The sequence below is a fragment of the Urocampus carinirostris genome, chromosome 4 (assembly GCF_059441175.1).
Source record: "Urocampus carinirostris isolate Australia breed hairy pipefish chromosome 4, RoL_Ucar_1.0, whole genome shotgun sequence".
Classification (NCBI taxonomy): Eukaryota; Metazoa; Chordata; class Actinopteri; order Syngnathiformes; family Syngnathidae; genus Urocampus; species Urocampus carinirostris.
The window spans coordinates 3,385,229-3,407,831 of record NC_142352.1 but is presented as its reverse complement, the minus strand read 5'-3'; the positions used below and the strand labels follow the sequence as shown (position 1 = coordinate 3,407,831).

At 40.2% G+C, this 22,603-nt stretch overlaps 2 protein-coding genes across 4 annotated transcripts in view; one reads left to right on the top strand and one right to left on the bottom strand.

Annotated features, from left to right (window-relative positions):
• LOC148366672 (AP-2 complex subunit alpha-2-like) overlaps positions 1 to 12,832 on the top strand; it is a 28,131-nt gene extending 15,299 nt beyond the window's left edge. Inside the window, exons 14-23 of one of the 2 annotated variants that reach the window (XM_088333482.1) lie at positions 121 to 288; positions 375 to 461; positions 3,408 to 3,565; positions 4,943 to 5,025; positions 5,157 to 5,246; positions 5,604 to 5,727; positions 7,771 to 7,887; positions 7,961 to 8,030; positions 8,097 to 8,231; positions 9,698 to 12,832. In XM_088333482.1, the coding sequence (XP_088189608.1) occupies positions 121 to 288; positions 375 to 461; positions 3,408 to 3,565; positions 4,943 to 5,025; positions 5,157 to 5,246; positions 5,604 to 5,727; positions 7,771 to 7,887; positions 7,961 to 8,030; positions 8,097 to 8,231; positions 9,698 to 9,775 (1,110 nt within the window). In that variant the 3' untranslated portion in view covers positions 9,776 to 12,832. Of the gene's footprint in view, positions 1 to 120; positions 298 to 374; positions 462 to 3,407; positions 3,566 to 4,942; positions 5,026 to 5,156; positions 5,247 to 5,603; positions 5,728 to 7,770; positions 7,888 to 7,960; positions 8,031 to 8,096; positions 8,232 to 9,697 lie in introns of both variants that reach the window. The other variant, XM_088333481.1, reaches the window with a different exon arrangement.
• A 1-nt stretch (position 12,833) lies between these two features.
• LOC148366671 (protein C19orf12 homolog) lies at positions 12,834 to 22,223 on the bottom strand. 2 transcript variants are annotated; one of them, XM_088333484.1, is made up of 3 exons: positions 21,995 to 22,223; positions 18,028 to 18,197; positions 12,834 to 15,512 (listed from the first exon to the last, which is right to left on the bottom strand). In XM_088333484.1, the coding sequence occupies exons 2-3, from the start codon at positions 18,185 to 18,187 to the stop codon at positions 15,247 to 15,249; spliced, it is 426 nt and encodes a 141-aa protein (XP_088189610.1). In that variant the 5' UTR covers positions 18,188 to 18,197; positions 21,995 to 22,223; the 3' UTR covers positions 12,834 to 15,246. The 2 variants fall into 2 exon arrangements, with proteins under 2 accessions (XP_088189610.1, XP_088189611.1); XM_088333485.1 differs by lacking the exon at positions 21,995 to 22,223 and adding an exon at positions 21,823 to 21,920.
• Positions 22,224 to 22,603: the final 380 nt, after the last annotated feature.

The window sequence follows — 22,603 nt, the reverse complement described above, 5'->3', positions numbered from 1 at the left end:
GATTACAGCATTATATCACGACTGATGAGTTCTCCACATTTGGTCCTCAGATAAGATGCTAACATATCTCAATGTGATTTGTTTTATGCTCACATCTTTTTTTCTTTTTTGGCTTTGCAGGCCACTGTCTTGGAGGAAATGCCTCCTTTCCCAGAGAGAGAGTCTTCCATTCTGGCCAAGTTGAAGAAGAAAAAAGGCCCCGGCAACATGCCCAGCATGGACGACACCAAGCGTGCTGTAAACGGCTCGGCGGAACACAATGACGGTGAAAACGGCAACGACACCAACGTCACTTCGGTAAATTAGACAGTGCTCCTTTTCTGTCTCTTCAGCTTATTTTTCACGCTTTCTTTTCTTCCTCCACACTCCGTCAGTCCTCTCCTTCCCTGATGATGGCGCCACTTGCCAACAGGCCTCGTCCTACCCACTCTCTGCCTCTCACGCTGTCTGTCGGCAACTTGGTACATTGGTTTTGGCATGATCAATGGTGTTATCTCGTGACGGTGTTTCCCATAGAATTTGTGAGACCCTGGTGGGTGTACAGTTTCAGAGGGGGAGGGTCTCGGCCACCCCGATTGTTCCTAAACAAATCCGTATCTGTATGATGTCACCAATCAATGAAATTCATTGTGCCATATATCATAGGACAGCTTAAACTCTTGGGACTCAAGATATGCTGATCATTTCAAGTCACTCATCATAGAAAAATCATGATCAGTCTGAAACAAGATACCGAAACTATAAAGCCGGTGTAGCTCACCAATTACCTCCTCTAGCAGTCATCAAATAAGTTGAATGTCCGCAAAAAATGCATCAGTACATCCAGGATAGTCCAGAGAATCCAACATTGTTCTAGCACGCCGGCAGCGTGACGTGACACTGGGCAGGTTTTCTGCAATGAGCGCTCAGTGCTAAACCTTTTTTCATGGTTGCCGAGAGTTGAAAAATGTTCAACTTGTGGAAAACGGGATGGTTGTCTATGTCACATTTTACCTTGCCATCTGATCACAGTGCAGGCGGGGTAGGATACACACTGTAAAAACCAAATGAGAGTGCGCTCTGTAGCACAGGGGAGAGGCTGACTGACCAAGATTCGTTCTAACTTACAGATATGTAGCACACACCATGGCATTTGCGATCATTTATATGAGAAATCTAAACGTTCTTATGATTAACTTTGCATTTATATACAGTATATATTTTAAATTATTATTATATTTTTTCATAATGCAAGTTTATGAGCCTCTGGCAGGTCCAATTAAACCCAGCCTGCTAAAATCAGTTTATGTATGGGAAACACTGCATGAGAGCCAATAAATTAACAATGGTGTACCTCATGTTGTGGCCAATAATTGCATATTAACTCGAAATGTTCATATTTTTTGCACTTTGTTGTGAGTTGCTTGAAAGTTGATAAATTACACTTTTAGGGCTGCACGATTTTGGCAAAAAAATCCAATTGTGATTTTTCAGACAATCTATCTATCTACCCTGGTCATATCCTTCGAGAGGGGTGACCAACAGCAAGACAACACATACAAAAATAAAGAAAATAAAATGGGAAAAAGTAGCAAAAAAAAAAAAAAAATACACAAAAATTTTCTGGACCATGGCCAACCCAAATACCCAAACAAGTTAAGCACCTCGGCACCCAAGTTGGTCATGCTTTCGTCCCTCCAGATGAAACTGACACAAGAAAGCGGCCATGTCACTCGGGTCAGGGTGACACAACACACTCTTTTGTTCAACAGCAGGGCCCGACAGCTTTCACTGGTTTACCCCTGCCGCATCATTAGGGTGCCCTGCCCATCCCTTAGAATGCCCATCCCCTAGTCGTGGACCAGTATTGCAATTTACGTGCGATTTTTCGATTTTAAAAGAAAAGTGCTTTTTCTGTGCTAGTTTTGTTTTTTGTGAGTATCAAATCATAGTGACATGCTTAGGCCCGGCACAGCTCGCCTCTAACAAAGGCGTCACAGGAGAGGAACCAAATGATTTTCTTTCTTGTCTCAGATCCAGTTGAAATGCAATATTTAATCTACATATTTTTACAGGATTGGAAAATGCTTAAAGTGTTTGTCATACTTGTTCTCATACAGAAACCAGATCAAAACAAAAATATAATTTTTTCAATTTGTCAACATTGACATGGATGGGTGGTGTTATGAGTGCACTGCAGGAAAGAAGTCTAAATATTGTGAAAGCTAGAGCTCTTGTTGGTGATAGGAATGAGTGGAGAGGTGTTGTAAAAGGATAGTGGGATGATTAGACACATTCTAAGGGACGGGCAGGGCACCTGTATGATTTGGCAGGGGTAAACCATCAAAAGCTGTTGGGCCCTGCTGTTGAACAGAAGAGTGTAGAGAGATAGATAGATAGAAACATTTTCGGGAAAGCGCCAGGGAGCCACTCGGCAGCGCCAAAGAGCCGCAGCTTGCCGAGCCCTGCCTTAACTGCAAGATAACTGTACCCTCTTCTGGGAAGCATTTTGATTCCTCAATCGATGTAAGTGCCTAGTAGGTACAAGGATCAAACTTACCTCGAGATGATGTGATTACTGAATGAGTATATACAACTGTAACAACACAACAACTATAGATCAGAGACTTCGCAAGGTGTCCGTAATGAGTAAAGTTCAAGAGAAACTAATGTAGCAGTTTCCCACGAGTTGTAGCTCCAGGTCATCCGTTTCATAGTTAATGGATCTGGCATTGGTGACTAGCCAGGCTCAGCAGCTTTGGCTTAGAGAGTTGTGAGCCTCGCCGTAACAGGACGGACCTGAAGCCTCACAATTGCTTTTGAACATCAAAACAAAAACGGAACAAAAACAATTCATCAACAAAATATCGTAACATAATATGTTCGAAAAGGGGTAGTAAGAAGCAAATGCTTACATTACCTACCCCTCCATCTTCCCCACCAAATATACCAATGATATAACAACAATTGTAATGATATTAATAATAACAGTTTTGATATAAGAATAGCAACAATAACACAAAGTTGCTTTCTCTCCTGACGCTGTCTGGATAAGAATCCACATAGCACCCGCTGGTGATCAGCATTTCCTTGTGCTCTTCTGACTTTCCTCACAGTCCGATTTCATCGATGAATTTCTTTTCAACGTAATTAGCTGCTAAAGCTACCATCTATTGCGTTGCTCTGCCATTGGTTATGCCCGGATTGGCCGACACAGTTAAAACAGAGCTGTGACAATTCTGGTTTGCCACCCACCCCATCACTCAAATAACAAAGGAAAAGAAAACAGACATGGAACTATATTAATCATTTAAATAAAAACGCAGTGTCTTGCGATTACAAAATCGCACTACGTCACATAACTACCTCGATTAGATTTCGGCTAATCATGCAGCCCCATGCTTCAAGCAATTTGAATGAATTTGCAGAACTTGGCCGCTCCCATCAGTGACCTACTCAACCTAAACTCACCTCCTGCCACAAATTCCAACCTGCTGGTGGACGTCTTCTCCGAGGCCATGTCGGGACCCATCTCGGCCATCGCCTGCAACCCAGATCCTGACGTGGCTGATGACAGTTTCAGCAGGTTTGTTTTGAGAAAAAAAAAGTCTTAACACAAAACATATTTCCAAAACAGAAAAAAGTACTTTCTAAAAAACTACAAAATTAAAAAAGCATTTTCCCCAAAAATATTTCAAGAAATCTGAAAAAGAAAATTTCCAAATACAAAATACTTTTTTTCCTGGAAAATCTGAAATATATATTTTGAAAGACTCACATGATTTTTCTCCCAAAAGGAAACTGATGTTTCCAAAACACCCAAAATATGTAAAAAAACAGAAAAATAATTCAAAAAGAGGGAAATAAAATTGAAATTGTTATTTTAAAGAACATATCAAATCTTTTACAAAACACAAAATAAATTATTCTGTAATGCAGATATTTAAACTCACCACTTGTTTCGTAATACTTCAAAAAATGTTTCTTTCGATAAACAGAAAAAAATATTTAAAAAAAACTTGAAAAAAAAAATATTCAAAAATACTGAAGAAGAATATTAAAATAAAACTTGAAAACACATTTTGAAAAAAAAAAATATTTTTGGGTAAAAAACTGGTGAGATTTCAACCCCCAAAAAATATTTTGAGGATTTTTTTTGTTTTTAAAAACAAGGGAGACATTTTTCAAAAACATTACATATATATATATATATATATATATATATTATAAATAAAAAAAAACTGGAAATAGAAAATTTCAAAAATCAGAATAAACTTGTTAAACATAGTTTTTTTTTCTGGAAACCCAGAAAAAATATTTTGAGGGACTGAAATGGTTTTTTTTTTCTCCAAAAAGGAAAAGTGTTTCCAAAAATATTTAAAAAAAAATTTTTTTAAATCTATTTTTCTGAAAAACTATTTTTTTTTCGATAAATCTACATTGTTTCTGTATTAATGTTTTGTTTGAAAATCGGAAAAAAATGGAGAACTCCAATATTAATATTTTTTAAAAAATAAAATAAAATGTTTTTTTAAACTGGAAAAACATTTTTTTAAATTAGATATAAAATAGTTTGAACATTTAAAAAAAATGAAAAAATAAGGAGAAAAAAATAATCAAAATAGAAAAAAACATACTACAGTGGTACCTCTTCATCAAATTAATTTGTTCCAGGATTGTGCTAGTATCTGCAATTGCTTGTGTAACAAGTGAATTTTCCCAATATGAAATGACTACAAACTAATTGGCCTGCTCCCGTCCTCCTCGTATACCGAGGTGCTCCTATAAAGAGATACCACTGTATGTATTCAATAAAACAGACCGTAAAAAAGTCAATTTTTCAAGTATTTAAATTTTCTTGCTATTGCAATACACTTGAGTGATTTTAATGATTTTTTTATTTGCTTTAAGTGTGAAAAAGTTTGAGAAGCTCGCATTCATTCCTTTTCATTTGTTGATGAAGGTTTGTGTGCAAGAACAACGGCGTTCTCTTTGAGAATCAACTTTTGCAGATCGGCCTGAAATCTGAGTACCGGCAAAACCTGGGTGAGTGGCTCTTGAAACTCCCACTTTCTGCTTTCATTCTCTTTTAGCTCAATGAAAAAAACAGTTACTGCACGCTCGTAAATGGGTAATGGAAATAGTGCACAGTTTTAATTCGGAGAGTGCTCCTCCAGGTCGCATGTATGTCTTTTTTGGCAACAAGACCTCCAGCCAGTTTGCGGATTTCTCCTCGTCCGTGACCATCCAGAACGAACTCAAAGCTCATATCCTTTCTACTGCTTTCCGTGTTTTTTTTTCATTTGGTAGTTTAGTTTTTTTGAGAAAAATCATCCCCGAAGGCCATCGCCTACCCAACTGTCATATGTATGCTCAACTTACTTTCATTACTTGGTAGATTAAGAGGTAATATTGAGGGAGAAGAAGTGGTCATGGGGTTGCTCCTTAAAGTCCTTCTAAATATTTCTTGTCGTTTATCTTATCCTAAAGAAAATTTTTGATCAAATAACTTTTATCTCATCTTGGTGCCCCTGCTGATTTCTGAGGCATTCCCAGAAACCTTGTTGTCTAAATACAGTTTAGTGTTCTCTCAACTCGTCTTGTTCCTTGACCGAGAAATCCACTCGTGAACATTCACGCCAAGGAGGTGTTTCCCGTCATCGAGGGCGGCGCTCAAGTGCAGCAGATCCTCAACATTGAGTGTGCGTCGGAATTCAGTGACGCTCCTTTCCTCGACATTCACTTCAGGTACTCACGGATCCTTGATCACAACTTAATTTTGTTTATGGATACAGTGGACCCCATGGCATATGGTGTCCTCGCCTCACGATGTTTTCAATTTGCTGTGAGAAATATGATGTTTCTTCAGCCCCTCTTTAAGGCGTTTTCCCCACTATAAGGCATCAACAAATTATTTTGAGCGCCCAAAAACAGTAGACCCCCGGTTTATGGTGTCATCAACTTACAATGTAGAATAATATATTTTTCAGCCCTTTGTTGCAGCAAGTGGTTAAATAAGCAGTCGAGTTGAAACAAATTTCAATAACCACCACAGAAGAATATGACCATAACTTTTTACGATGGGGATTTCTTGCTGTGCAGTGGCCTGTGCCTACTGGCAAGGTTCTAAGTCCAATTTGGCATTTTATCATATCCCTTTTGCTAAAGACACAAGACGGCAATAGATATCTGAAATCAATCGGAGAGACTGGCAGCCCTTAAAGTACCCCATGATTTCTAGCTAGCATTTTTTACAAGGTACCTTTTATGTATTTTCCAGCAAATTCATGTTAAGTAGGTATGAGTCACGTCCAAAACACACTATGTAGCCAACAATAAGTTAACTAGTCTGTCAGATGTCTGCTGTGGGTAAACACATTGGCCTGTTCAAAATGACCATAAATAATAAACAATTTGAGCAGCTTTCGGTTTCAATCGATTTGAGATCTGATGGGACCCTCGATAAAACATATTAGCATACACAGCATCCCTGTCAGCGCAGCAACTCGTTCCGGGAAGAACTGGTAAGCACATAGTCTTTTATATGCTTTCTTATCAGCACTGGTGTATGGGGATACTCCATTTACAATATAGGGGTACAGATGGTGTGGACTAAAGTCAACGGAGGGGCAATAAAATGTTAACTATGGAAAAGAAGCTCGCGATGATCAAGAAAAACAAAGAAGGGACATGAATCGCTACCCTGGCTAAGTTGCTTGGTGGTGATAAATCAACATTTGTCACTAAGGAAATCTTTGGGAATGACGATCACAAGTGGAAGTTTTCAAATCAATTGAATTTTAAATCAGCCATCTCCTCTCTGATTGCATTCACCCACTAACTCCACTGTACCAGTTCAAGTCTCCTTACAACAAAGATAAAGTTTTTTCTTCCTTACATGTTTATCAGTGGCGTTAGTTAATTATATGTACATGTATTACAGATAAGTAGCACTTATCATATTCTATTTTTGTTATTTGAATCTTTTTCTCTGGCCTACCGGGAGTTCGGAGCTAATTAGCGAAGGTTATTATTCCCGCAATATTGTAACTTCACTTCACCATCCGTAACTCAGAAAGGATTCATGTCGTATCTAGGGGGTCTACTTTACTTAAATATTAACTCATTCAGTGCCATAACTTATACATATGTTTTCAGAAGCACTATCCCTGAGTGCCATAACATAGAAACATGTTTTTTTTATGTTTTATTTTTCTTGGCGCTGCTGATCATTAAGTATCAGGCCTCTGGGAAGGATTTCAGTATAATAACTCACCATCAGATGGCAGGAATGGCTTTGATCAGATTTTTGTCCACACATCAAGGAGCCCCCACTTCTTCGGGTTGCTTTGCTTCCTCTATCCAGCAGTTGAGAGTGTGAGGGCGGCCCTCGTGTGACCAGAATTGTGTGATCACGTCACTGGAAAAATCAGGCGCCCAAAAGCTCTTGCATGTATCGTTCATACATAAGCGCCCTTGTGTTTATGGAAAGCATTGTTTAAATATTGGAGGTATCATAAATGTAAAAAAAAAAGCACTGCAGTGAAAGTTCTGTTTGGAATGCATCCTTTCACAAAGAGCCGTTTTTCCTGAATTTTTCAAGAAACCTAGCAACCTAATGAAAGATGGGGGTTCAAGGTTTCCTTTGATACATCCCATACAGCAGAGAACTAAATTTTCTATAGGCCTCCAAAAATAAGTCAAAATGGCAAGAATTGTCTGCATTGAAGGAGTTAAATACAAAATGTATATTTAAAAATGTTGAAGTTTGAACTGGAAACTTTTTCAAAGGTATGGCGGCACCCCTCAAAGCATATCTATCAAACTCCCCGTGATGCTCAACAAGTTCTTCCAGCCCACAGAGATGAACTCGGAAGATTTCTTTCAACGCTGGAAGCAGCTCGGACTGTAAGCCTCGTCTTACACATCCGACCAATATCGACGCCAAGCGCTACACGCTAGGCTCTTTCTTCTCTTTCAGACCCCAACAGGAAGTCCAGAAGATCTTCAAGTCCAAACACCCGATGGATGCAGAAATCACTAAAGCCAAGGTCAGAGGGGAAAAAAAAACAACCTTGTATTTTGTGGTTTCTACTCAACTAGTTGCTGTTGTTTAGATTTTGGGCTTCGGCGTGGCTCTGTTGGAGGGTGTGGATCCCAATCCCGGGAACTTTGTGGGAGCTGGCGTCATTCACACCAAAACTTCTCAGGTGGGATGTCTTCTCAGGCTGGAGCCCAACGAGCAGGCACAGGTAAGGCGTACGCATGCAAAAACAAATCAGGGTTCCCCCTTGGTTTTAAAAACATCAATTTGATAACCGCAGATTAAGGCATTGAAAAGTTCTTACGTTTTGTCCACAAGTCGGAAATGTAACTCTCAAATGTGTTAATAATTCCCTGTCTTATCTGCGTGATAGAGCTAATAAATGTAAAATAAGTAAACTAACAAAAAGATGGAACGGTGTGCCGTAAATTTATTTTTTCATTTTCTCCGACCTTAAGGATCTTTAAATCTTTCGAAAATGCCGCATTACGTTGGAGCTGTTACAGTCAGTCTCTAACTTGCTGTCGGAGTAACTTTGGGATGGAAAAGTGTAGCTTTGACCTGTTGTGGTTGAGTTACGTATGTAAACTATAACCGGGCTCTGGCCAGAAAATGAGTAGGAGGGGTCACCCAGCCGACGTCCGAACCCTTTGCGGAGGCTATGCGTGGTGTTCCTCCGGGCACTCCAATTTCCTCCCACATTCCAAAAACATGCATGTCCGAATTGTCCCTAGGTGTGAGTGAGTGAGCGAATTGTCTGTCTCTATGTGCCCTGCGACTGACTGGCAACCAGTTCAGGGTGTCCCCTGCCCACTGCCAGGAGATAGCTGGGATGGGCTCCAGCACCCTCGCGACCCTACTGAGGATAAGATTCAGATTCAGATATACTTTATTGTCATTCGTGTCTACGTGTATACAGAACGAAATGTCGATACATCTGACCCGCACAGTTTCCTTGAGCGTCAGCCGGGATAGATAAGATTAACCATGTCTTCGTCAGAATTTTAGTGCAGCAGTTCGTCATCTTGCTGTTTGATGTTACTTCCGGTTGTAAATGGTCCAGTTTATTGTCCAGAGAGCGAATGTTGGAGAGGAAAATGGATGGGAGAGGCGTTTTGAAGGGATTAGCCTTTAGCCTAGCGGTTAGCCCGGCCCGACAACCTCGCTTCCTCCTCCGGTCACACCGCTCTCTTGCCACTCTGCTTCGCTGCTTTGTAGGCCGCTGGGTCTTGGTGACGTAGCAGTCCGTGGCTAAATAAACACTCCCGAGTGGTCGTAGCACCGAGCGCTTGATGTCTGGACGATCGCATATCCAGCAAAAAAACTGCGATCGTATATTAATCTGCAGTTCGAGTTGACTTTGTGCGCCGTCAAAACTGAGTCGAAGACTGGGTTTTATGGCCAAAGTGTAAAAAAGCTGTATGTTAGTTACTCGGCCTGTGAGTGCAAGAAATCAAAGATACTGAACAATGTTAACATTTCTCGCTCTACACTAGACGAGGTCTCACTGGACACTGGTTGAAAAACACTGTTCTAACTCACTCTTTCTGTCACCTTCTCTCACTCATACACTCACATTAAGACGTCAGCAAACACAGTCCCAAGAAGACAGGAAAATAAAAATGCACAAAATGTTGCTTTACCAATCCAGTGTGTGTTTGTGTGTCTCCACAGATGTATCGTCTGACTCTGCGGACCAGCCGTGACAGCGTGTCTCAGAGACTTTGCGAACTCCTCTCAGATCAGTTCTAGTCGCTCCATTGTACAGTTTTTTAAAAGTATGTCGGGCACATGGCTTTACAGCCTTCGGGTGGCCGGGCACACCGAGGATTTTGTTACCTTTGCATGCGAGTTCACCCTAGGGCAGGCGCTTAAACATGTTTACTGGCTTGAAAAGCCACGCACAATTTTTACTAGACTTCCCAACTGTGCCTTTCACACCAAACACGAGCACACGTTCTCACCACTTTAGCCTGAATGCATTTCACAGAATACACACTTGAGATTTCGACTTTCTAATGCTTCTTACTGCAAAATAAAAATAAGAGCTGCTCCTAAATCGGAAAGGGAAAGTCTGGCATAAGATGTAGAAGACAAAAGTTTTGAGTAAAACTGGTATGAGAGTGAAAAAAGGAATTGTTTTTTTTCCACAAAATTGATTTGCACAATTCAAAGGATTACAAAACGTTGAGAAGTAGTAAAATTAACAAGACTTTTTCTCATTTGTTACGGGAAAACATGCATTTATATAGCAAACTTTTCATGCCAAAGCTTAATTTAAGTATTTCCAACTCTAATTTTTCATAATACAAATTACTTTGCCGTTAAAATCTAACCTACAGTAGTTCCTTACCTGTTCCTCTAGCGGGGTAATGCTGCCTCTGAGTGGCCAACAGCTGGTACTACACGGTGCAGCAAATTAAAGAAAGGGATTTTAGATATGAAACAAACATTTGACCAACATGTTTATTTTTTTAACATCCCAGCTCAAGTCATGTCACACCAAAGGCAAATAGAATTTATTATTTCCTTTATGTATGTTATTTAATCAAGTACACATATAGCACACATAATGGGAGTTTGGAGCATATTGGCTAATTACCAAAGGTTTATATCCTCGGCCCTACGCCATATAAATTTTGCAATCCCTATCTCATAACGTGTTCATATATCCTGGTGGCCTAAAACAGGATAAAAATCGTGCACGTTTTGCATTTCAGTTGACATAGTCTTTCGTAAAGGTAAGATCATGCCAAACATAAATAAAAATACAGCCGGACCCAAGCCCGCGGGTATTACAGCCCGACCCTGCCTGAGTTTGACGAAATAACTGGATTTGCAGGCCTGAGCCCAAATCACTCGTGAAATTTCATTATTTTTTTTTGAAAGGCCTCAGGAGGAAACGTGATTTATGAGATAAAAAACTAAACCCTGTTGTTTGTAATGAAATCTTAAGTTAAACAAGACTGTATAAGCATTTCACGATTCACTGATCCCTTAACCGCATGGGTCGTCGAGGCACCAATAAGGACATTTTGGAGAGAACATCGTTGGGCGTCGCCTCAAAATATGCGCAGATGAAATATGGCAGAGAGGGAACGCCCTTTATTGCATTCGTTCAGCAACATTCATCCAAGCCATGTTCAAAGTCTGTCCAGGAGACGGTGGGCTTTTTAGATAAATAGATACTTTATTCATCCCCGTAGGGAAATTCACACTTCCCACAGTCTCCTTTGTTGTTCATTAACCGATTAACAGGATGTCCTCGGGGTGCTTTGTTGTAGTTTAGCCACAGCGGAGTGGATGACGTCACACGCTAGTCCAAAGTTTGACGTCCCTGCAGCAGATGGAAATCTTTGTGCCCAGGGATACACCACCTTGTGTTAGCGAGTCCACCTCCTCTCCGCTTCCCGCAGGCTTTTCGTGTCTCTGTCTAACAGCGCTGAAGCTCCAGTCCGGGTAGCTCCACGTTAGCGTCAGGGATGCTAGACGTGAGCCACGTTTGAGCAGTGGAAGAAGCTAAGCAAAGCTAAATTAGCCTAGCAGCTGACAAGCTAGCCAACACGCTGCGTGTGTCCAATTGCGTAGAGCCTGAGCGGACGCAATTATGGGTCAGAAAAAGACACAATACTACGGAGAAGATAAACAAAAAAATACAGGACTATTTTGCAAACAAGGTAGATGTGTTAATCTAACAGTTTATGGAGGTAAAGGAGCTAAGAATGCGTGACATGGAGAGAGACAGGTAAATGTAAGGTGGGCTTAGGGTACTTCCCCAAAAAGTGTGTATCTCTAAACCAGATGGTATCACATTTCTGTTTCAAATATTGGTACCGCCTAAAGGAGCATTTCTTTCTTTCTTTGTTCTGCCTAAATAAATGCAGTTTGGTGGGGGAAGGGCCCCCCCAGAGTTGGGAGCGCGACCAAGGAGATGGACGTAAGTTTCCTCCTCTTCTGGCCCCTCCCCCTCTCCAACTGCCAGTTGTAACAAGTCGAATGCCCGGTGTATCTTTTTTAGCGTTAGCAACGTGTAAATAGCTCTCCCACATGTAAGAGGTCGATTTAGACCCCACAGAAAATTGCTGAGCTGGAGAGAAAAGTCGAAGATCTGGAGCAGTACTCGAGAATCAACATGTGATTGTGACTGGACTGAAGATCAAACCTCGCTCATATGCTAAGGCAGCTTCTACCAAGAACGACAACCAGGCAGAACCCATCGAAGACGCGACCTCTGCAGGAGAACAGGTTGTAGCGTTCCTAGAAGCTAAAAGCATTAAACTTGAACACTGACACAATTGACGCTTGCCACCCTCTTCCAATGAGAGGGAACAATTTTAGGGTAAATTCAAGTATAAGGGTGACGTGACCTTATATTAAACCCATAAAAACAATCTATGGTGTCACTGCACTTCTTCTGAGAAAACCCAATGTCCCAAAAGTATCATGCTGTCTTCAATGATTGATTGTCTAGCTAAGTTCCCTCAAGATAGCAAAACAGCATCTGGCCATCTGTGCTTGAGTGTAAATGAGCTGGGTTGTTCTCAGATATATCCTGATAAAATTGTCTGAGACAAGCTGGCTTCCAAATAAGTCACATCCTGTTTCGCAATCTTTGTGAATGTCACCAAGCTCACAATTCAGCTGTCTTCATGGATTGATTGCTCAGTTAAGTTTCATGTCATATCGCACTCTCACGACTGGAACGACATACAAAGTCGGGACAAACGGTGACTAGACACACTTTGGCAGGCTGCATTTTGCCTGTGTCCTTCTTGCAAGAAGTTAAATAAAGTGTCACTCCGATCCGAACTCAGACTTCCGTCTTTTTATTTCACATGTGGGCAGACTGAACCAAAGTAAAAGAGGTTTGGATTCCACAACAATATCCCAGCTGTGATCCTATGATTTGCCAATAGGAAACAAGGTCGATCTGATGAAACCGGGCAGGAAACTCAAAGGTACTGATGTAATTCTAAATAATCACTTAACAAAAAGAAATACTGACATGGCCAAAAAGTTAGATTCTTAAATAAACAAAATAAAATACAGAACACATGAGTTATGAACTATAAAATATACTATAAACTCAATGGACCACCTGAACAAGCTAGATTATTGGTAATTTGGGACGTAGAAGAATTTAATAGATATAAATCAAAGTTTAAAGTTAGTCAAAATAGTGTGCAAGACAGTGAGATAAACTCATGTAATGGCATCCAACCAAAACACATGTATGACTAATAGTGAAATAGGACTCCATCAAACTATATCAGAGAAAGCTATCAGAATTAAGATGTATTGAATACAGTGATAATAATTTAGAACTGGACAATCAATTAGACGATGGCAGCCAGTTCCTATCGTTCATCTTAAATAACTGACCCCTTCGATATGAAAACAATCTGCAAAGTAGTTTGGTTGGAGCTAAGGTTAGGATTACTGTTGGGTTAGAGTTTGAGTGAGAGTTGTGGCTAAGGTTAAGTTGGAGCTAGGGTGAGAATTATGGTTAAATTAGGTTTGGATTTGGAGCTAGGTTTAAGATTCGGACCACAATGTAAGATCGGTGAAAGGGTTGGAGCTAGGTTAAGGATTATGCTGACCATAGAATTGTTACTGCCTTGACCAGGAATCAAACTTGTAACTCTGAGTGTAGTTAAGGCATCTTATCATTTAAGCTACCAATTATCTTTAAACTTGCAACCAAAACTCTAACCAACTAACCATGGCTCCAACCTTAGCTAAACCGAAAACCTTGACCCGAACTCCTACTAAAACCTGAACCCTAGCTCCAACCAATACCTACCCTTAACCTGGGTGACTAGAAATTGAAACCACAGGCATCATACCAGTTAAGCTACTAATACTTCTACTTCAGACCAAAACTCTAACCCTAACCGTGCCCTAGACTAAAATCCTAACTTCACTTCAGCCCCCTAACCCTAGATTTTTACTGGGAATCAACCTTATAAGAATGTGTACACGTATCATGCAGCTGACCAGTTAAGCTACCAGTGATGCCCTGATTTCAACCAAAACCCTAACCTTAGCGAATGAAGTTATATACTATTTTATACACTGTTTTAACTTACGTAAAGTCAAATATACTTGTTCTAAAATTTGACTTGAGGGCAAACCCTCAGAGAAAGGGTGTCATAAACTGCATTTTGCGTTGGAATGTGCCTTTGCTTCCATTCTGTGCAGACAACAATGACTCATCACCTCGCCTTTGGTGTTGGGACTATGTGCCTGGCACCATCTTGTCTGGAGGGTGATGACCTATCACCCCTCCTCCAATTCTTCAAATCAGGGTTGGGAAATTTGCATCGACGACCGCAGACCAATCAGCCAGAGGCTTGGTCATGGGGCGTGAACATTTCATCGGCATGGGTTATAACATGGGACAACGCTGGAACCCTCTCGTCTTCCTCTACACACGATTGTTAATTTTGGCACAGGCAGAAGGACCCGATTTGTTCAACTCTTTGATTCGGCTAAATAAATTCATATGTGGACTACACTCGCCGTTCGGCTAATTAAATTTCTCCGGCTTCTGAATATGCTCCAACTGTAAGGGTTTAGACGAGACACTTGAAGTGTCTTCGGAGTCAGATTTCAATTTAATAAATGTTAAAACCTTACACGAACTACACTAATTGGTATTCAACACATCACCTCAAATGCAAACTTCATCCCATGTGAACTATTTTTTTGTAATTTTTTAGTCTGTTTTTCTAAATAGTATTGGTTCCTGTATTTGGATTCACCGTCTTCCCATTTTTTAAAAAAATGTTTTTTACTTTTTCGGATTTGAGAAAATAATTTGGTTAATTTTAATATCTTGTTTTTTTTCCAAAAATCTTTCCTAATTTAAGAACTATATATTTTTCTGTTTTTTAAACAATATTTTTTCTGTTTTTTAATTTTATTTTTCAGTTTTCCATAAAGATTTTTTTCAATGCATTTGGCTGAAAAAACAGCTTTTTGAAATCTTTATTTTCTATTTCTGAAAATTTTTTAGTTTTTCGAAAGAAAAAATTCTATTTTGGAAGATATGTTTGGTGTAGAAAAATCCCAAAACTCAGAGCCTCACTAGAGTAATAACAGCTCAACAAAACTTGAAAAATGGAAAAAAAAATAATGAAAACAAAGCTTGATTTAATCCAAAATTTCAAAAAGAGCCAAGTGGCTTTTGAGTCCACGAAGCTCGTCCGTCAATCAATTCCTCAATCCCTGTAGCGCACTTCCGCCCTCAGTTCGCTGGTGACGTAATTGAGCAGCGCGGCGAGCACTTGTTGCTGCAGCGTGGCGTTGCCCATCACCATGGCAACCAGCTGCGCCGCATCCATCCAATCCAAGCCGGCTAAGACGGCGCCGACGTCTTCGCAAAGTTTGTCGCGTTGCGCCGGAGGAAGCTCCGACAAAATCTGCGACAAAGGCCGGAAGGTCCCGCTCGACAGCCAGCCCGCGAACAGGCTTCCCAGCACGCCCCCTGGTGGATGGGAAGCGCAATCACAACTCAACGACATTCTAGATTAGTCATGTAAAATGTAACTCCTTTAAAAAAAAAAAGAGAATTAGAGTGCCGATAGCCAGTCTTTTGTCATCGCTCGCTGCAGGCCGAACAGGCACGTCAGCATGGACAAGGGGTCGGCAACCTATGACACGCGTGCCACTGCAGTGGCACCGAGCGCATGGCAAAATGATAACTATTTTTTTTAAATCTGCATTTTTACCTGAAATTTAGACATTTTCAGTTGTGCGCCGTGTTATTTAGAGGCTTTACGTTAGCGCCCCTCTGTGTGTCAGTGCGTGTTAGCGCGGCGCCTCGCAGAGCAGAGACCCGTGTTTTAACCCGGCCAACGAAACACACGCGCGATAAATGAACGAATCACGACGGCTCCTCGAGCGAAAACATCTCGTTCTTTCCAGCCAGCGTGAACAGACGAATGAGGCTTTGTGCAGAAAATGACCGTGCTGTTTGTGCATTATGCCTCGAGAGTGTTGTACCTCGCACGGCAAGTGTTAAACTTCGTTACGAGGCGAAACATGAACATGAATTCAAATACGAGTCTGACAAGGCGGAGACAATAAAACGCGATGTGTCCAGGTACGGTAAACAAACACAGACCCGAAAAACCTTTGTCCCTGCTAAAAACACCACCATTAAAGCAAGCTATCACATTGCTCACTGCATAGCAAAGCACAGAAAACCATTTACTGATGGCGAATATTTTAAAGAAGCGTGTGTGTGTGTGTGTGCTTTATTTCAAGTTTTGATATTTTCTGCATTAAGATCTAACTGATGAATGGTATGGTCGCTGTCCATATCACTTGTTTTTCGATTATAGTTGATTGTTGATGAAGAATGGTTGATTCCAAATAATTCTTGTGATAAAAGGTCAAAGTCATGGATGGCTGCAGGCCTTTCCACTTGTTTTTCAAGTTCTATTTTTAGTTGATTGATGCACGCCCCGGGCGTCCGGGCAGCCGTTATTTCAAACACTGATTCAATGCAAATCATATGAATTCAAGTCATATATTTAGGTGTTACCCGATTTATTTATGTGTCTATTTATTTCCAGGGTTGGGTAGGGTTACTTTAACTTGATTACTTTCAATGACTTTTGGATTACTCCAATACCAAATATGCTATTAAAAGACAAAATAAACTAAATATGAATAAAATGACTCAATTTTGTGCAGGCTTGGGGAGTAACGGAATACATGGAATGGCAAAAATGTTGTTGGCAAGCTGTTTGGATTTATTTTCATTTTGTTTTAGTTTTGTCGGAGATCAAAGAGATCAAAGCCAGGAGAGAAAGCTTAACACCTGTTGTGAGTCATAATTTGATTCATATTTAGTTTCTTTTGTCTTTTATTAACATATTTGGTATTGGAGTAATCCAAAAGTAATTGAAAGTACCGTAAATTCCGGACTATAAGCCGATACTTTTTTCCCTAACTTTCAACCCCGCTTGCTTATTCAGTGATGCGGCCAATATATGTCATTTTTCTAACGGCTGCCAGCTTGAGTGTTGCTACCATTAACTGCCCTGTCAAAGCTATATTATTATTAAAGCTTTAAAAACTCTCTCGGTGTACCGTCTTTCTTTGTAAACATGTGTAACCCATGTATCATATGTATTTGCAACCGTATATTTTTGTAATGTATTTATTTGTATTCATTTTAGACACCTATTCTGATATGTTTTGCACGGGTGAACGAAAAATGAGGGGCGGAACAAACGCCGGGTGCCGAGTTTAAGTGGGGACCGCTAAGGGTGAGGGACAGACAAGTAAAGAAGAGGGGGTAAAAAGTTGGTTTAAAAAAAGGAGTTGCGTCAGTAAATGTGCTCATCTGATATATCTTTCCCACCCTTACCTTTAGAAATATACACTTTTTTCCTTGGATTATTTTCAACAGGACCCGGACTCTGCAGGTCTGCATCAAACCTTAAGTACCATGGTATCATTTTCCATTCATTTTGCCGGTTGTGATTTTTGGACTGTGAACTTTAATGAAGGACATTTAGTTTCAATCGCGGGACTTGAAGTCGGGTTTGGGTTAATTTTGTGTTTGTGTTACATGTTTAAATGTGGGCGCATGTGGCTTATATACAGGTGCGGCTTGTGTAAGTACAAAATCGGTTTACCTCTTAAAATGTGGTGGGTGCGGCTTATAATCAGGTGCACTCTATAGTCCGGAATTTACGGTAATCAAGTTAAAGTAACCCTACCCAACCCTGTTTATTTCATTGGCATATATTTGTAGCTATTTGTTCCTCCATTTATTTCTACATAGGGCGGTATTAATCCTCCATACCAAACACTTGCTGTAATATTTATTTGCCACCAATAACATCCGTAAATAGCAGCTAGCAATGACAGCCGGCTGAAAATAGCCTCGTCTCGATTTCACCGTCTGCCTCCTGACCGGCTCGCTTCACTCAGAGAAACTCCCACAATGCTTTGCTCTCGGCGTCAAATATTTTTGCGGTCCTCACCGACAGCGATGCCCGGAGGTCCGCCCACGAGCCCCCCGACGAAGGCGCTGCCCCCCGCGATCAAACCCCCCTGGGCCGAGCCTCGAACCGCCACCTTGATTTGCTCGTGGGCCGAAAGGTCGCAGCACAAACGCATCACGTCGTCCACGCGAGGCGACATCCTCACCGTGCTGCAAAAAAATTCATGCGGGAAGAGAAAACTTCTCGTTAGATAGTCGGGAGGCACGGTTTGGGAATTGAACCTAAATGGGATTTTTCAGACCATTATGGCAATCTCATCTCATTAGCTGCACAGCTTATCCTCAGTAGGGTCGCGGGGGTGCTGGAGCCCATCCCAGCAATCATCGGGCAGTGGGCAGGGGACACCCTGAACTGGTTGCCAGCCAATCGCAGGGCACACGGGGACAGACAACTCGCTCGCTCACTCACACCTAGAGACAATTTGGACCGGCCAATCCACGTGAAATGCATGTCTTTGGAATGTGGGAGGAAACCGGAGTGCCCAGAGGAAACCCACGCAAGCACGGGGAGAACATACAAACTCCGCACAGTAAGTCTGGTAGCTGGATTTGAACCCACACAGGAGGTTCCCCAGACCTTCGAACCGTGCCGCACTCGCGCTAACCACTGCGCCGCCGTGCTGCCCAGTATGGCAATCCAATTTCCATTTTTTTTTTTTGCAATTTTTTTGTTTTAATTTGATTAAATTAGAGCGGCAGTAGCTCAGGAGGTAGAGTGCTCGTCTCGGGATCAAGGGATCCCAGTTGGAATCCCGGCTCGTCCGTGTTACATGTCGAAGTGTTCTTGGGTAAGACACTGAACCCCTAATACCCCCAATAAGCAGGTTAGCGCCTTACATGGCTGCAAGGCCGCTATTGGGAAATGTGGAGCAGATTGTAAAGCGCTTTGGGAAGTCATTGACTTAAAAAGCGCTATAGAAATGCAGATCATTTCATTTCATTTTTTAAATCACATTTGAAAACTTTCCCCCTGAAAAACAATGGCTTGCGAAACTATTTGGCCCCCTTAAACTTTGTGACCTTTTGCCACATTTCAGACTTCAAACATCAAGATATAAAACTAATTTCTTGTGAAGCATCAACAATAAGTGGGACATAATCATGAAGTGGAACACACTTTATTGGATATTTTAAACTTTTATAACAAATAAAATAACGAAAAAGTCAGTTTTGCACATGGAGAAACTGATATTATGGCCCATTGGGTGGGTAGGTGGTTAGGTGGGTAGGTATATAATATGATGAAAAAATATACGTTGGAACCTCGGTTCTCGACCATAATCCGTTCCAGAACACTGTTCGAAAACCGATTTGTACGATCACCGAAATCGTTTTTTCCCATTAAAAATAATGCAAATCCTTTTAATCCGTTCCAACACCCTGAATGTTTACCTTGAATGTTTAACGTAAACATAAAGCTAACCCAGGCTAATCGTACGTTCGCGTTATACGGAAGATTACGCTAACATGAACGTGTAAAGATAAAAAAAATCAGGTCGTTTACACGTCATTTAGCACAAAAAGTGACTAGCGCTTCATTGGAAAGGGAGCTCCATTCAAACACCCTGAATGTTTTACGTAAACAAAGCTAACTGAGGCTAATAGTACGTTCGCGTTATCGTAATCTTCCGTACGAAAGATGACGCTAACGTGAACGTGTAAAAATTAAAAAAAGGATTATGAATAGGATTTCTTAGCTTTGTGGTGGTCAGCAGAAGGTGCAGGTGGACGGTGGGGAGAGAAAAATCATCAAAAGTCTTTCAACCTCTTGCGGCAGTTGCTTGCTTATAGCGCTAACTTCCTTAGCCGCATCACTCGATTTCACAGCCTCCTTTTTCTTTACTATCGTACTGATAGTAGATTTAGCCATGCTGTAATCACTAGCAAGATCGGAAATTCGTACACCTCTTTCATATTTAGCTATTATGTCTTTCTTAAAGGCAATAGTTGTACGAAGAACTTGTCTTTTTTCACCTGTCCTGCTTGCACCGACCTTCTTCGGAGGCATAATTAGGGGCTAAAACACCCGTACGCCGCTCAGCATCGCACCCTAGCGTACCGCGTTTGAACTCCGATTTTTTGACCGAACAGCGAAGCAAAAATTTCTCGAAATTTTTGGTCGAACACCGATTTGTCCGAACTGAGAGGCGTTCGAAAACTGAGGTTCCACTGTATATTAAATAAAAAATATATATATTCAAAAAGCAAAACATTGCAAATGTAAAAACGAATGATTAAAAAATAAACACAAATAAAACTAATACTAAACTATTTGAACACAATTTAAAACAAGAGGATATAGATAAGAGACTCAAAACAAAATAATCAAAAATACAATACATTTAAAACAAAAACTAACGACAATTTAAACAAAAACAAAAAATATAATAAAAAAAGAGGATACTGTTGGAAAACTAAGTAAACAAATTCAGCTACATGTCCCTACATGAAAATTGTTACAATACACTTTTAAAAGGTTATCTGCATTTTAGATTGTCACCAATAATAAGATCCATTAAAGGGACAGTGTGTAATATTTATCGCCTCTTAGTGGTACAAAAGAACATCTTTCATACAGTAAAAAAACAACTATCATACCAATGTTCACTTGTATTAAAAAAAATAAAAATCATAGGTCGAGAAGTTTGTATTCTTTTACATCAGGGGTGTGAAACAGGCGGCCCGTGGGCCAGATCAGGCCCGCCAAGGGATTGAATCCGGCCCGCGAGACAACGCTGAGAGAAGCGCAAGAGAAAAACGAGCTGCAGGGTTGAAATATGTCCACTTGATGTTGCCAAAGCCAGGTGCCTCTCACAAACGTTGTACTTGTATTTATTTCTCTCTCTCTCTTCCTCTCTTTTTCTCACCCTCTATTTCTCTTTTTCCCTCACTCTCTCTTTTTCTTTCTTTGTTCCTCTTTGTCTCTGTCCCTCTCTCTGTCATTTTACCTTATTTTGCTCGTCCTTTTTTCATTTTCTCTCTCTTTTTCTATTACTCACCTTCTCTCTTTCTCTCCTTCTCTTTCTATTTTCTTTTCTCTCCTTCTCTTTCTATTTTCTTTCCTCTCTTTCTATTTTTCTTTGGATTTCTTTCTTTATTCCTCCTCTCATTATTTTTATTTTTATCTCTTTTGTTTCTCATGCTCTCGCTCTCTTTTTGTCCCACCCTCTTGACTTTTCTCCCCCTCTCTTTCTCTCTTTCTTTTTCTGTCTGATCTACTAGTCCGGCCCCCGAGAGACTGTTTGTTCTATTGTGTGGCCCCCGAGTTAAAGTGAGTTTGACACCCCTGTTTTACATATTGGAATCCCTACTCAGGTCGCCGCCATATTTATCTTTTTTCTTGTTGTTTGCTGTGGCACTGCTTTTTGTTCACATTAGACAACAGTGCCATCTAGTGGTCCAATATTACACACTGGGGCTTTAAAAAGACAATAAGTTATGCCCAAAATGATTAAGCAGTCAATAGCAAACAGACAAAACATAAAAAAAACAATCAAAAAGGGACAGTAGAAAAAAATACAATAATAACTATAATATAAAAAATATAGAATAAGAACCTGCATCCAGTTAATATTGTGGATCGAAACACAAAATAATACAAAGCAACACATTAGTCTGTTTTAGGGTTGAAAGGTGTTGAATATTTACAACTGGGTTATTTTAAAATGTACTTTAATTACTCAGTTTTTAAATGTAAATACTATAATGTATGCACTATCCGTCACGATTGTTGAATTCCAGTTTAATTGTCAAAAAAGTAAGAAAACCAACCTAATTTTTGTTTCGTTTTCGTGGAGATCAATAGAAAAGATAGCACAAAAACCCTTCGTTTCCGTTTGGCGTTTTCGGAGTTTCCTCTGTGATGAACCCAAGTTTGCAGTATTACGCTCTAATATAAATTCTAGACTTAAATGAATTAAAAGATACTTTTATAAAACTTTTCTTACCGGCAGAGAGAAAATCGAAACTTGACTTGCGTGAGGTTGCACACTCCTAAGCAATTTCCGGTTTGGAATCAAAGAGGAAACAGTTAAGGCGAGATGATTCATTGCCAGTAAGTAATCCCACTCTTTTGGTGCTATAGGCGATAAATGGATTTTTAAAAACACTTCAATCCAAATAAATATGGATTTAAAATCTGATTATTTCGTATTTACTATCAAACAGACACAACTAAAACAAAAAGATCACATGAATGCATTTTCGTCAGGATTCAAAGATTAAAGAGTGGAGACAAAATGAATAACTCCCATAAAGGAAATACGAGTTCAGGGTATACATTGATTTAAAAAACACATCAATCCCAAAAATGACGACGATATTGCGTGTATTGCGTGTTTCCAACAAAAGTAATACAAATAAATACATTTGAAAAACGAATACACAAAGGCTACTTGATGTTACCTTGGTGAATAATCTTTTGATGACGTGAAAATGGCTGGTAGATTGACCTCCTACTAATTACTATGTAAAATGTCTAGAAAATCTTATAGTATTATATTATCATATATAGGGTGGGAAGAAATCCCTCTTGAGAAGACAGGGTTGTGCCTCTG